The 16,086-nt window shown below is 42.3% G+C and overlaps 1 protein-coding gene across 1 annotated transcript in view; it reads left to right on the top strand.

Annotated features, from left to right (window-relative positions):
• LRRC1 (leucine rich repeat containing 1) overlaps positions 1 to 16,086 on the top strand; it is a 990,271-nt gene that overhangs the window by 303,935 nt on the left and 670,250 nt on the right. The window contains exon 4 of the mRNA XM_044063772.1: positions 2,006 to 2,062. Coding sequence (XP_043919707.1) covers positions 2,006 to 2,062 — 57 coding nt within the window. The remainder of the gene's footprint in view (positions 1 to 2,005; positions 2,063 to 16,086) is intronic.

The following is a 16,086-nucleotide window of genomic DNA, read 5'->3' as shown; positions in this document are numbered from 1 at the left end:
TATGGATGGTGAAGTTGTTTCTGAGGAAGTTCACAGAAGATTAAAGTGAATGAAAGCGCTAAAAACAACTTGTGGAGTCTCATAATTTGCTGCTGGGTTCAAGCTGATTTTGTTTTTTCAAAGTTACTTGGTTGCAGTGTCTTTCTGTTCTTTTGAGATATATATATATATATATATATATATATATATATATATATATATATATATATATATATATATATGTGTGTGTGTATATATATATATATATGTATATATATATATATATGTATGTATATATATATATATATATATATATGTGTATATATATATATATATATGTATATATATATATGTATGTATATATATATGTATGTATGTGTATATATATATATATGTATGTATTAAATTGTTTAAGTTTAGGAAGTGCATGACTTGAGAGTGTATGCATTTTTCTAGTATCTTTGATAAAGGTGACAGAATAGCAATGGGTCGGTAGTTTGAGAAATCATAGGAGGTGCCTCCCTTATGAAGGGGAATGATATAGGAGACTTTCCACAGATGAGGGATATACGACACCTGTATAGAGTGGTTGATAAGGATTTAGACTGGGTAGTCTATGGAGTTGTCTGCCATTTTTAGGAAATGTGCTGGTAGCCCATCTGCTACGAGGGTAGTGGGTTTTAGTTTTAAGAGATGTTTCTTTATTGTAGAGGTTCGGGATATTTGAGAAGGTAAGAGGAGCAGAGTTGTTAGGTGCTGTAGGCATGGGTGTGTAGCTATTTTTGGCTAGTTGAGTGGATAGTGAGTTAATGGATTCGGTAAAATGTTGGTTGAATTTTTAGGCTATTTCGGTAGTTGTATCTGTGGAGGTTGAGGTGGGAGAGGGTGTGGTATTTTTTCCTGGTTTTAGTAGGGAGTTAATTGCATGCCAGAACTTTTGTGGGCTGTTGGAGTATTTGTTTTGAATATTTAGGTAGTAGTTTTGTTTATCTAGCTTAGTTTGCTGTTTAGACTGGTTTCTAAGATGTTGATAGGTTTGTTTAGAAAAGACTAGTGTTGTCTTTCTTCCAGGTTTTCCATGCCTTGTCTCTAGATTTGAATAGGGTTCTAGTGGTGTTAGTAAGCCAAGGAGCTGAGTGGACTTTAGCTCTAATAGTTCTTATGGGTGCTATTTGGTCAAGGGACCTTAATGAAAGTATTATTAAAGTAGTCCACTGCTAGGTCCAAGTTCAGGATATGTAGAGGTTCCCAGTTGCAGTTATTTAATGCAGTGTTGAGATCTAGAGGGTTAACCTTGCGATAATTTCTGACTTGTCTAAAGACAGTAGGGTTGGGTATGTTAGTACGTCTGCGTAGGAGGAATGTTGGGAGATGGTCACTAAGGCTGTCTGGTAGGCAAACCTGTGTGATAGTTTTGTTCTGGGTAGTTCACTAATGTCCAGTCTAATATGGATTTTTTTGGGGACTTATCTACTCTAGTAGGTTCTAGAATAAGTTGAGAGAATCCATACAGGTTGATGTGGCGAGTGGGGTTTTTAGAGTTGCAGGCTGGCCAGTCAGTGTTTAGGTCTCCTAGCAGAATAGTCTCTTGTGGTAGGTTGTCTTTTGTCCATTGCAGAATTTCTTCAATTTTAATTACGTTATTGCCTGGAGGGATATATGCATAGAGAATATTGATACTCTTTTTATTGTTAAGTTATAGCATAATTCCTATGATTTCAGCATTGTCGAATTTTGTTGGAGGGGTCGGTAGGGGTTGTATAGTAAGTGTATTTTTATAGATAATTGCAATGCCCCCTCCCTTCTTTCCTATTCTATCTAGTCTAATGATGTTATATCCTGGAGGGAGAATTTCTTCATTCCTTGTGCTGGGATTTAACCAGGTCTCTGTTATGTTTAGTATATCGGGGGAGTAGTGGGTTATGAATGCGTGTACGTGAGTAATTTTATTAGATATACTGATTATTAGATATTATAAAAATGTGGGCAGGTTTGTACATCTAATGATATTTATTTTGCTTTTCAGGCTTTCTAACTTGGTGTCACTGGAATTGAGAGAAAATTTGCTGAAGTATTTACCTGAGTGAGTATCTTGTACATTTCTGTTAGCTAAGTCATTGAGATGCAGTAGTATCACATTTAATTTGATACTTGATTAAGCCAAGATCACTGGTTACAAGTTGTCCACTGTGCCAAGGCATTGTCTGTATGAAGAGAAATGCACTTCACTCTGCAGTGTGTCGGACATTACTCTGTTGCTTATGGAAAACAAAAAATATGTCTGTGTATAAATGTAAGATAACTGTACCCAAGTGTGAGTTATGGAAACTGCTTTACTAAAGGGATATTTGAATGAGGGCAGCCTCTGGTTTCTCTGCAGTGGCTGCTGCTCTCAGACACACAGCAAACAGTGTGTTGTACATAGGTTAAAAGTCCACAGTGGCTTTGGGATTTCCTTGTTAAGTTTTAAAATGAAGCCCTGAAGCTCAACACTCTGGTATACCCCCTCCTCCCCCGCCGTCTGGAGGAGTATAATTATTATCAGGATCACTTGTCAATAAGACTTTAGTAAAGTGTGATGTCATAATGGCTGCAAACTAATTAAATCATTTGACAGCTTAATTAAGAAAAATTATCAAATTGCAAGATGATTTAATCATGTGTAACCATTTAAGGTGTTAAGCACCTCTCTTTGACAACTTATTGACGTAAATGGCCTGTTGTGATTTACTTAAACGTCACCATGCAGTTCCCAGTTAACCAGGTCCTGAAAGTTATTCAGGAAATGCTCACATCATCACGGACGTCTATACAGTAGAAAATCTAGATTGTCTGATAAGGCTTTTTACCACCATATGGAGATAGATCTTCAACAGACTTTGTTGGGAAATACTTCCATATTTGACCGTGTTTGACTCCTTTTTGCCCCTGCTGTAAGTAATGTAGTTTAAATAGTAATGTGAATAATGGGCATATCCTTGGCATAGCATTTTTGGTCCTACATGCCAGCGTTAAGGTAGTGTCAGTCATCAATGTCTGGAATTAGGACGGTGTCTTGTGGAGTGCCACAGGAGTCTGTCCTTGGTACAGTTCACTTCATAGTGTTGGTCTCCGGCTTATCCGAAGGACTAAAAATCATGATCAGGTTATTTGTTGGTAACCCAAAGCTTGGTGCTAGAGTACAGAATGGGGGCTAGGAGTCTAGGCAAGGCTTTGTAAAGACTGAACAAATGGGCAGAAGAGTGTTGCTGGGGTTCAGTATAAACAAATGCGTGGGGGGGGGCTGCTTTTTTATTTATTTATTTATTTATTTATTTATTTTTTTTTGAGTAATCTGTCAACTACTAGTTTGTTGATAAGCACAGAGCATGCTGAATTTTGGACTGTATAAATATTTATGCCCAGAAATGGCCTCTTCGTCTGTTAATCTAAAAGCATCAAGCAAAGAATGTTTGTCATTTACACATCACTTGTATGACTAGATTGCTTCAGACTGTGGTAGATTCCATCAGCAAGCACAAGGGCTTTTCTACAACACCTATGTCTGGAGCAAGCGGAAGATTACAATGTACTAATATGCAAGTTGAAGGATGTACTATAGATGAGATTTTCATGGTTGGGCTGTTTATAAAGACACTAAAGCATCTCTCCTTCATTAGGATGTCTTACTGAAGATGGTTATGTATTTATTTATTTGCATGTTAGTGATCTGTACCCATTTTCAGATGCTCCCTTTTTCCAAATAACAGAAAATTACACACACACGTGTGCGTAAAGCTGTTTTAGACATTTTCCTCTGGCTTTTGCTTTCAGGGGTTCACAAGCCACCAGCTGGCACAAGTCATGACATCTTGCTCTGGACTGGGAAGTGCTCATAGTTGTTTTCTTCTGCTTGGACTGTTTGAATGCCAGTCTAAAATGTTTTCATAGGAAATGTTCCATATTCACTGCTTTAACACTTAAAAATGTTCCCGCCTACAACAGTTCTATAACTACATTCCTCAACTGACTGCTAAGAAAAGGGGGTCAGTGGCTCCAGGTATTAAACCCAGCCATCCACATGAAATACAGTATAAAATTTAATGTCTACATCACCACAAGAAAGGGTGTGGCTAAGAAAGGTACTTAGTATAGCGTTTAGCTTGAGCATCCTTTGCATAGTCCTAGGGTAGAGGCTGGACCAAAAGTAGAAAATAAGGGATCCAGAGTCAATAGTTTGGTTAAAACCTCTTCTTTCTAAACTTGCTTATGAGGTACCTTAGTGACACTGTCACTGCTTTCATCAAGTTGACTGAGGAGTTCAAGTGGTGTGTACCTCTGCCAGTTTCCTTAGAGCTACATCCTGAGGTGTCTTCCCTTCCTGTTCCTTGGCTACCTTGTGTAATGATCCCTAAAGTCCCTCAGCAGAGGCTTTAATGGTTGAGCTTGGGATCTCTGAGTCTGCTCCCCTGCTTTCCTGTTTAGCCGGAGGCTTATTGGCAAGGTTGAGTAGACTGCTTTTGGTCTTATCATGTCAGTTGCATCCAGAATAATAGCCTAGAAGATGAACATAAGCACACTGGTGTTTGTTGGACTTGTAATTCTGTGTGCGTACCCTTAAGACCACAGTATGATACTAGCATCAGGAGTTGTGCAGGCTTAACATGCTAAAGCGTCACTACTACTGGCTTTTGCTACTTCAGAGATAGACCTATTAAACCAGGTGCCTTGCGCTTCCCTCCTGTCCTTTTTTAATCAGATGAAGAATAGCATCTAAGTGAATCACTCTTCCTCAGCTTTCAATAAGGGAGCAGTTTTTGAGGATCCGGAGGTCCTTGTATTTGAAAGAGACGAAAGGATAATGAGACCTCGCCTCCCTTTAAAATCCCCCAAGATTGATTACAGCTTTGAGAAGATAGCCTCATGAAGTTCACCGTGGAATGTTCTTTTGTTTATCTTACTTCTCCAGTGAAGTACTCAAATCACTGTCTTAAGGATGAAGAATTCTGAGTCATTTTTTTCTTAGCAGCTATGTGACCTTTGCAGCAAAATTTATGGTGTGTGTGTGTGTGTGTGTGTGTGTGTGTGTGTGTGTGTGTGTGTGTGTGTGTGTGTGTGTGTGTGTGTGAGGCCTGGTACTTCTGTAGACCACCAGCAGAGTGGAATGACATCCTGGATGATGATATGCTGGTCATGTTCCTGCATGATATTTTCAGACCAGCAAAAATTCCAGAGACTTCAGCACTTTTTCATTTTGCTACATAATGAGGAGTCTAAGGATTTAGATTATATAAGCAAGAGGATGTTAGCCGCTGCTGTTTTAGGACTGAGGTACCTTTGTCTCACCTTTCTCACTTCCATTCCTCATTTGTGGGCTAAGCTAGGATCATGGAAGCTATAGAAAAGACCCTCCCTAACCATGTATTTTATAGTGGCTTTTCGTGTTAAGTACTGTAACTTTATCTTTGCTGTTGATGTGCCTCATGTAACATGCTTAAAAAAATGTGCCTTCTTCATATGGCCTGGTCTAGACACTCTGCTTCTAAAGTTCAGGTTATGGGGTAAATTTTGGATGCCCCCTTCTTAACAGGCTTCCCTGGACCTAGTCAAAGACCTCCAAAATAGAAAATGAGTGTTGATTGCTGTGGAAGCTTAAAGTGCTGGTTTGCTTCCTTTGTGCTTGAAAAATTGACCAAGAAGGTGATTGCTTGTCATAGAATGAAGGACCCCAAATTTCGGGCAGTGTTACTTCTCTGTCTTTACTCTCAAAATCTCTTAGAAGGATAACTCCACTGTTCTACAGTTGCACCATGTCTGTTTAACCTACATATCCACCGGTGGAACATTTATTTTTCTAGTTTACAATAATTTGGAGAGGCCAGTACCATTAAACAGAAACTTCTACATGTGCTCATACAGCCATATCTTGGTGCCGTTAGACCATACCCCAGAAAGAACTTTGCATAAAGTGTAGGCAGTTTTGACAGACTTACTACAGTATGCCCAGAATCTGCTCCGTCAAGGACTATTAGATACTGTTTCTTTTGAGGAAAAGCAAGGGGTTCTGTTTCCAACTTGTGGAATTCAGAAGGGAGAAGGACAACTTTATTCTATTTTGTTCAATGCTTGAGCTTACCATTTTCAATAGACTCAGATGGTATGTTAATTTCCATATGGTATTTCTGCATGTGGCAGACTTCATATCACTTAATTGTATGAAAACTTGGTGCCACTGCATTTTTTATGCGGATAAACTCCCCTCAACATTACCATTAGAACATAGTCTTGATACTAATACAATTCTGTATACAGCTGGGCAGATATACTTTTATATATTTCCCTCTATCTGCCCAGTCTTGAAAAACGTGCTACAAATATTTAACCATGTACTGGAAAGCATTAATTATTTCTCAGACATTATACAGTATTCTCTTAACCCTTCATAATGTTTTTTCTTTATTTGAGCTGGATTCATTTTATTCATAAACACTTTTAAATCACACAGTCTGTCCTTTAACGGCTCCTTGGTTACCTGTTTCTTCAGATCTGAGTACTAGCTGTTGCTTTATGGCGTCCTATATCTAGTATGGATTCCTTTCCAGTAGCTGCCATCTATACCAAAACACCAGCCATATCACAACCCATGTCTCCCCTGAAAAATAGGTCATGGTCTACTGCTACTAACCTAGTCAGCAAAAGATAGATAAAATTAAATATAGATTTGATGTCATTTTCATGTATTCCTTCGATTTGGCTCTGCCACATTTCTTCCAGATTCTTGGATCTGACTGTCGAGATCCTTCCCTTACCCATAATTCCCCTAACTTCTATTACCTCAGATCTCGTTTGCTGCTCTTATAGTTCAGACATGGATCGTGCTGTCTCTAGTTGTGTTTGTAAGCAGATTTTATTAAATTCTGTTAATATTTCTAATTTTCTATAACCCTAGCATCCCTTTACTCATTTTTTTTCCTTTTTGCTTAGCTTTCTACGTGTTTTCTTGTGGGTATATCTAGATGTGAAGTTGCTCAATCTCACCATTCATTCATCACTGATGGGTTTGTAGCCGATCCTCTGCTCCGACACGACCGACTAGCAAGTTCAAAGTTCTCCAGTACCTCGAGACCCCACTTCTTATCTCACAGTCCACTGCTGCAATTACCTCAGATCTAGTTTGCCGCGGCACTGATCTCTTGGTTTCCAACTTGGCTCGAGACTTTATTAGGAGTTTTTCAACTTTCAACAAGTTATATTTTTTTCATTTTTATATATTCTTAATAGCAGATATACTATCTAGTAGGCAGTAGTTTTTCTGTGTTTTATACCCCTTTCCTCAGTATTGTCTATCTTGCCTTGAGTCTTTTGGCCTTAGGATCCCTTCTTTAGTGATTAGTTAGTGATCCCTTTTTGGGACTATTGTTTTTGGATCTCTTATTACTGTTTGTAATTATTTAGTTGTCAGTACCCCTTTTGGGATGTGTGTGTGTTTGTGTAAGTTACTTAGTTCAACACAGCTCATAGTTAAACAGTGTTCTTGAGTTGTGTAATGTCTGAAGAAAAAGACAAACATCCAAAGTCTGGGTTTAAAAAATGCCCAGACTGCGGACAGAAAATGTCAGTCACAGATGCCCATGTGCAGTGTGTTTACTGCTTGGGTGAGGTATATCTGCAAGAGTCTTGCAGCATATGTCATTCCTTTTCCACATGTGTGTTAGTGGAAAGGAAGAGGAAATTGATTGATAGAGGGGTATCATTTTCTGAGGCATTGTCTGACCAGGATGGAGCCAGTAAATCATCTAAATCTTCTAAGTCTTCCACTGATTATAGATACAAAAAAGGAGAGAGGTCAGAGTGTGTGGTGACTTTGGCTCCACTGCCTTCAGAGCCGACCGTCTGCTCTTTTCGGAACCGGGACACGGCTTTGGAACCAGTTGCCGAAATACCTCCATCCATATTGCTCCAGTCGGCTCCATCTGTCCACAATTCCAGGTCCTCTTTCAGCCTATCTGATCTGTTTCCTCCGGTCATCCCAAGCGTAGAGACCCAGAGCCTCAGGTAGCCCCACAGGGCACTCCCTGCTCTTCTGAGACATCTCCAGAAGTTCTCCCTGAAGAGGTTCATCTATCCATCCTCCTAACAGAGAATCTAGGATCATGGATAGATATGGGAAACGCATGTTCAGTTCAGCGACTTTCTCACTCAGATCATTGAACTACTTTCTCACTCAGATCATTGAACTACTTGACACATTTTACCAGACTGCAGAGAGATCTCCTTAAGGAGTTGGGCGGTACTCTTCAGGGTGCTGTAGCTTTGAGGGTATCCAATAAGATTGCCACTCAGCTCTCTACCTTCAATTCGATAGTCAAGTCGTCCTTGCGTCTCATATCATATGCAGCTGATGGTTCGAGTAGAGCCGCAGGTACAGGAATCGCTCTCCGTAGACATGCCTGGATGCAACTCTGTTCCTTCGTGGAACCCTTCAAGTCTTCTTTTACTAATACCCCATTTGACGGCTCATCTTTGTTTGGGCCAAAGGTGAAGGAGACTTTGACCAGGTGTGAGCAGGTGTGTCTGCCGTCGGAGTCCATTTTTCCACCCCCACTCGACCCTTTCCCAGAGGTCAGAGGGGAGGAAAGATGTGGTTCCGGAAAGCCCAAGGAGCCTTTCAAGACGCATGTGGAGAGCCCCCCTCCAGGGGCAGAGGAGAGGGTTTCAATGGGAGACGCTGCCTTCGCAACAGGGGGGGGGTCTGCAACATCAGGGTGACAGATCACTTCTCCGGTCAATCCTACCAGCGCTCCTGAAGGGAGGCCCGGCTGTCCTACTCTGGAGGCAGTCGGGGGTCGCTTATTATACCCCGAAGCCTGGCTGAATATAACAAATGACAGTTTAGTACAAAGTATCATTTCCAGAGGGTATTTCATACCATTCTCCACCAAGCCTCTTCCCGTCATAAAATCCCAGACGTTCCACCCAGTCACGTGGGACAAGCAGCAATAGAGGTACACCAATTGCTAGAAAAAAAGTCATCCAGCCAGTCCCAGCAGACCAGACAGGATTCGGAAGTTACTCGAGGTTCTTTTTGTTTCCAAAGAAAACAGGGGACTGGAGACCCATTTTGGATCTCAGCAGACTCAAATTGTGAGAAAAGAGAAGTTCCGAATGGTCACGCTACAGTCCATACTCCCGTTGTTGGGGAAGGACAATTGGATGTGCTCGATCGATCTCAAGGGTGCGTACTACCACATAAAGATGGCCAGACCATCCAGAGATCACCTGTGCTTCCGTCTGGGAGCCGGTCATTATCAATTCCGAGCTCTGCCCTTTGGTCTCGCTACAGCTCCCAGAGTGTTCACCAAGTGCATGGCAGTAGTCACGGCTCACCTGAGGAGTCTAGGATTCCAGGTGTTTCCATATCTAGACTATTGGCTCCTTATCTCCACTACCAGGCATCAACTTCTTCAAGCGAGAGAGGCTACTCTGACACACTGCGATCAGCTAGGCATTAGTCAACTTCGAAAAGTCTTCCTTGTTGCCATCTCAGCATATCGTTTTTATAGGGACAGAACTAGACACGTCAAACACCATTCTCTGCCTTCTACCAGAAAGAATCTCTATTCTTTGCCAACCCATCATGTCCCTAATATCAAAGAACAGAGCACCAGCAGCAGAGGTATTGAAAGTTCTAGGATTGATGGCGGCAGCTATTCTAGCAATCTTGTTAGCAAGGATGCATATGAGAATCCTTCAATGGCTTCTATTCACGCAATGGTCTTACCAAGAACTTCCAGTGAGTCACATGATTCTGATAACGAATTCCTGCAAGAAGGATCTTCAGTGGTGGTTGACGTTTCTTCATGTCACAATAGGACGTGCTTTCATGCTTCCCCCTCCAGTTGCCACTGTGACCATGGACGCTTCCCTGATAGGGTGGGGGGGGCTTTTTTAGGGAAAGACTGCCCAAGACACATGACAGATCAAAAATCACATCTGCATATCGATGTCTTGGAGATGAGAGCAGTACTTCTAGCAATGCAATACTTTCAGGACTCTCTTCCTCTAGGGACAATTGCAATACAGACGGACAACATGTCAGTGGTCTGGTGTGTGAACAAACAAGGCGGGACCAAGTATTATCCCCTTTGCCGGGAAGCCCTCAGAGTATGGCAGTGGGCACTGTCATCCCAGCGCTTTCTGTTGGCAACGCACATCCCGGGGAAATCCAACGTCATAGCGGACAGACTGAGCAAAGCAATCTTAATGCCCCATGAATGGTCCCCCAAACAAGAGATTTGCAGACAGAATCTTCCGCAAATGGGACCAGCCTTCCTGCGACCTGTACGCCAGTCACATCAACAACAAATGCAGAAGCTATTTTGCCCTGATTCCCACGCCAGGTCACTCCCCGAGGGATGCTCTTGTTCACTATTGGCCCCTGGGTCTCCTCTGTGCATTTCCACCAATTCTCCTGATACCCAAATTCATAAAGAAAGCAAAGTCGCTGGGACGGACAATCATCCTTATAGCCCCTCATTGGCCTCATCAGATTTGGTTCCCGTTTCTTTGCCATCATATTCTGGAAGATCTATGGATCCTGGACCCATTTCCGGACTTGACACATCCGTCAGGGGATGCTCCAATTCACCGCATAGCCAGTCTCTATAATCTTTCACATGACACTAGTCCGATTTTGTTGGCTTCCCATAAACCTTCCACCAGAAAATTGTATCATAGTAAGTGGAAGAGCTTTTCCATTTGGGCTTCTTCCCACAACATTGACCCTTATCAAGTGACATTGTCCTCTATCTTACAATTCTTAACAGAAATCTTCAACAAAGGAGCAGCAGCGGCTACGGTGCGAGTACAATTAGCTGCTATATCTAATTTCCATCTAGGAATTGATGGTTTGAATATTATGGCTCACCGATTGTCTAAGGCTTTTCTGAAAGGTTCCTTTCACATAAGGCCTCCAGTGAGGACACCTTATTCCCCCTGGAATTTGAATTTTATGTTATCTTGTAACATTCTTCTTCCTTTTGAGCCTACATCATCTTGTGAACTAAAATTCTTGTCGTGGAAATCTATCTTCTCAGTAGCCATTACTTCAGCCCGTAGTGTCAGAGCTCCAAGCCCTTTCCATCAAGCCCCCTTACCTTGTCAGTATGGAAGACTATGTATCTCTCAGGACAAATCCATCCTTTCTGCCCAAAGTATGTCCTGAGGTTAACATTAATCAAGTCATTGAGTTACCCGTTTTCTTCCCTAATCATACCAACAAATTGGAATATATGTTGCATAAACTCGATGTTCATAGACAACTTAGATTTTATTTGGACAGAACAAAAGACATTAGGAAAGCACATCAGCTCTTTGTGTCTTTTCCTGAGACCCGGAAAGGTAAACCAGTTGCTAAAACAACCCTGTCTAAGTAGCTGTCTGATTGTATCACCTATACATATGCTTGTCATAATATGCCCTTGTCTAGTAAGGTAAAGGCTCATTCAACCAGAGCAGTTTCTACTTAGTCAGCCTTTCAAGCCAAATTGCCTTTGGATAACATCTGTGCAGCAGCCACATGGTCTAAACCTCACACTTTTATAACTCATTACAAAGTGGATAAAGCCTCCAGGGACAGGGCTTTATTTGGTTCTACAATTCTGAAGAGTGTTCTTCCGTGAGCCACCCAAGATCAGGGTGCTAGGAATGCTACCCATCAGTGATGAATGAATGGTGAGATTGAACAACTTCACATAAAGAAGTTATGTACTCACCATAACATTCCATCTCGCCTTCATTCTCACGTACCTCCCACCTTCCCCCTCCTGGCTGACAGTTGACCTGGAGGCTGTCTTCATCCTGGTTTTTCAATGTGTATTCATTCCTAGGCAGAATAATTATTGTACTTTTATATGGTACGCAGCAAACAAGATCTGAGGTAATTCCAGCAATGCATTGTGGGATAAGGGATGGGGTCTCGAGCTACTGTAGAACTTTGAGCTTGCTAGTCAGCCATGTCAGAGCTGAGGATCGGCTCCGAACTCATCAGTGATGAATGAAGGTGAGATGGAACAACTCACATGGAATGTTATGGTGAGTACGTAACTTCTTTTCTACCATTGTTGGTGTGACGCCTGTGCACTGGCCCAGTAATTAAGGAGTCTCGGTCCTCACCATTGGCAGCAGTGAGGGATGTGTACACAATGGGAGGATGACAAATACACACACAGTAATCCCTTAAGAGCATACAGAGATCACAGTCAGTGTGGGGCTGGTTTCTCCCTCTTTCTCCATATCCCCAGTAAGACTCCCCACTGGCACAGCTATAGAGTTGAGTCTTTAGCCAGGGTTCCAAGCCAAGTCCTTCCAACACACTCTGTCCAACCAGTGCTTTGTGTCCCTGCCAAAGTAGCTGACACAGACACACACACACACACGCACTTTCAGATTTGAGTTATACACACACACTTGAAAAAGGCTGGCACAGGTTTACTAGCTATGCCCCCTTATGTCTAGACTGTAAGGTAGTTATCGCTTCCACCAGAGTTCCGTATCAGCTACGTTTAAGGCCCTTTCCAAAGGGTGAGCAATCCTACTGTCTAAAGTTATTATTATCCAAATCGTGTGACCAAGCACAAGGCTGTTTAGGAGTGGCCTGTACAGTGTCACCAAATACAAATATGTCTGTCAAATATCAGTCACAAAGATATATTTAATAATAAAAGGGCAAGATGATAACACAGTAAGTGCAGAATTCAGAATCACAGGAAATATTTTTAAAACGATATTGCAGGGCAATCTCAAATACAGAAAATATCTAAACTAATCTTTACTATATTCCTATCTATAGCTAAGAGAAACTACTGTATCCTAGTTACTTACTATTAGCAAGGCAAGTGCAAATTATGGTAATGATGTTTCCATCTCAAATACAAAATGCCCAGACTCTCTGTCAGAGAGTTCTTAAATTAATAATGCACATTACTGCTGGGTTAGCTTGGATGACCTCACTCTGTCACCTGTCTTCAGTTCCCAGGATAACAGATACTAACAGAATTTTAACATCTCTGTGAAAAATATACATCTTCAGATGCTCAGAACTGGAAGTTGTAAAATAGTTAAAACATTTTTTACAATTGAAACCTAGTAATTATTTCTGTTTCAAGACAGAAGAAAAACTGTAGCTGTAGACATTGTGTCTGCTTCACTGAGAGATGATACAATCGTAAAACACCTTAATTTCAACGTATGTTGAAGATGTTCATCGTGCTATACTGCCGCAGTCATCACACTTGGGTAATCCTGTCGTCAGGCGGTCCCTCAGTCGGCTGAATCCCAAAGTCCTAGTCCAGCGTCGGTTGTCGTTACCTCTTCCCTGACGTCAGTGCGACAGGGGGTATAAAAGAGACAGCCGACGCCATTTTCTCCAGTCTTTCTTGCCGCGTGGTGCCAGAAGCAGAAGCAGTTCGCAAGCGCTGGTCGGCCAGCTCCTGAAATTTTCGAATAGAGTTTCAGCCTGAAGCCTTCTCTAAAGCTAAGTACCCGTTGGGGAAACTTTTCTTGCCTCAGACCGATGTCAGACAAAGTTAATAATTGTATTTCTTGTGGGAAGCAAATACCTCAAGGATTTTCATTCTTATTGTATTCCTTGCCTAGGCCCATACCACGACGTCTCTGGTTGTCGGTTTTGTGCTAGGTTCAACAAACGTACAATTAAGCGTCGGGCAGAATTCGCCCAGCATTATTTTGGCAGAAAATTTAACTATAGCATGCCGTCGGAGCAACCGACATCAGCAATGATTAAAAAACGCAAAGATAAGGATCGGCAGCCAAGACCAGATACCGAGGCCTCAGCAAGGCCAGACGCCGGTTCTCCGGTTTTCAGCGAGGCGTCTTCGCAGCCCCTGACTACCGCTGATTCAGAAATTCTGAAGGCATCCCAAACCAAAGCAGTTGGGCCTTAGGATCCGGTTCCACCTCACCCCTTAGACGCCAGCCCCGACGGGGATCCAGAAATTTTGGATAGGCCTTTGGTCTCTGAAGGTGTTTTCAAACCGACAACTGTCTCTGCCAAGCCTTATGCTAAGCTCAAAGCCCCCTTGAAAGTTAGAAAACCGGGGCCACACACCCCCCTATGCCTAAAAAACAGATGCTTAAGATGGCTGAGGATTTAATTACCCTTATCAGGGGATCCCATCCCCCACCTGACAAAAGGCCTAGACTGGAGGAAGATTATCCTTCCTCTGACCAAGCATCCATTTCCTCAGGCAACTCTGACGACCAGGATTACTCCTTCCCTCCTTATGAAGACTCGGATGCTGAAGAGTCCATTCCCTCTGTCTCCCCCCCTGAAGACTACTGTTTTGGGGAAACTTTACACACCATGAGGGAACACTTCCACTGGGAAGGCCAAGATTACTCTGACTCCAAGAAAAGACTCCGTGAGTTTCTTCTTCTTCCACAGCATAGACCCCTGGCAATTCCTCCAGTTTTAGACATTTTGGATGATGTTTTCTCTGAATCCAGTTTAAACCCAGATTCCTTACCTGCTAAACCAGACAGATACTACCGGGTTCCTGATACTCATAAGTTTCTATACAAAAGCCCTAATGCAGACCCCGAGACCATTTCCCAGGGTCCCAAAGGGGTTAAGGCCTCTACTGCTAAGAATCCACTTCCTTCTGAAAGAGATTCCAGAGCATTAGAAAGATGGGGAAAGAAAGTGTATACGTCTGACACTTTGGCCATGAGGGCATTAAACTGCCAATTCCACATGCTAAAATACCAACAGTATTTGATTACACAGTTAAAGCAGAAACTGATCCCTCAGACAGATCAACTTGATTTGAAAGAGATGCAGGAGGTGGGAAAAGCATACCTTACAGTGTGGTTTTGATTCATTGGAAGCCTCATGTAGAGCAGCTGTCACAGGGTCTGTCATACGTAGGCATGCTTGGCTTAAAGAACAAGCCTTACCAGAACATGTCAAAGCAAAGTTATTGGATGCCCCATTGCAGAAAGATGTGTTATTTGGTGTCAAAGCAGAGGAAGTTTTAAAGAAAATGGAAGAAAAGGCAAAATCTATGCAAACAGTTAAAGATTTTTTACAGGTACAACCTCCTCGTTTCAGCAGAAACTAGCCATCAAAAAACTGGTCCTTTCCTGCATCAGACAGACCCCAAAGAGGTAGGTGCAGGCACCCAAGGAGCAGAGGCCAGCCACAAGGTTCTTTCAGGCCTAGACAATGGCATACAGCAACTCAGAGGTGGAGACGAAAGATCTCAACCCTTCAGGAAACCAACACAATGACTTCCCTCTTTGCCTGCCAAGCAAATTTGCCCTGGCAGCACCTTTGGGAGGGAAACTGGCTCTATTTCCACAAAATTGGTGCATCATAACAAAGGACAAATGTATTCTGGACATTATTACCCGAGGCTACAGATTTCATTTCCACACTTTACCTCGGATGAGAGGCATGCCAAATCTGCCTCCAAACCAATGGGCAGAGGCTCAAATGCAAATTTCAACTCTCATGGATATGAAAGCAACTCAAAAGGTACCTACAAAGGAGCAAGGTCAAGGTTTTTACTCAAGACCGTTTCTAGTCCCAAGAAAGGACAAAGCCTGGAAGGCCCATCTTAGACCTCTCAGTTCTGAACACATACCTGGAGGTACCCAAATTCAAAATGCTCACACTACAGCAGCTCCTTCCCATGCTGGGCAAGGAGTCTTGGCTGGTAATGTTGGACCTCAGAGGCATACCTGCATGTCCCTATCAGACAAGATTGCAGAAGATACCTCAGATTTTTGGCAGGTACAACGCATTATCAATTCTCTGCATTGCCCTTTGGCTTATCTACTGCACCCAGAGTATTTACGAAATGCCTAGCATCAGTAATTGCATATTGCAGACGAGGAATACAAATTTATCCGTATCTGGACGACTGCCTGATCCAAGCGGACAGCAAGGACATTCTGTTACAGCATCTGGCTTTTGTAACACAGCTGCTCAGTTGCCTATGGTACACAGTAAACAAAAAGAAGTCAAAACTAATACCCTCGCAACAGATAATATTCCTGGGTGCCAGCTTAAATGCAACGGCCCAGATGGCTTACTTCACGCCAGAC

Source organism: Protopterus annectens, chromosome 2.part2, assembly GCF_019279795.1.
Source record: "Protopterus annectens isolate FY-2018-M chromosome 2.part2, PAN1.0, whole genome shotgun sequence".
In the NCBI taxonomy this organism is placed as follows: Eukaryota; Metazoa; Chordata; order Ceratodontiformes; family Protopteridae; genus Protopterus; species Protopterus annectens.
Note: the sequence above shows the minus strand (reverse complement) of the source record. Positions and strands in the feature narration are given on the sequence as shown.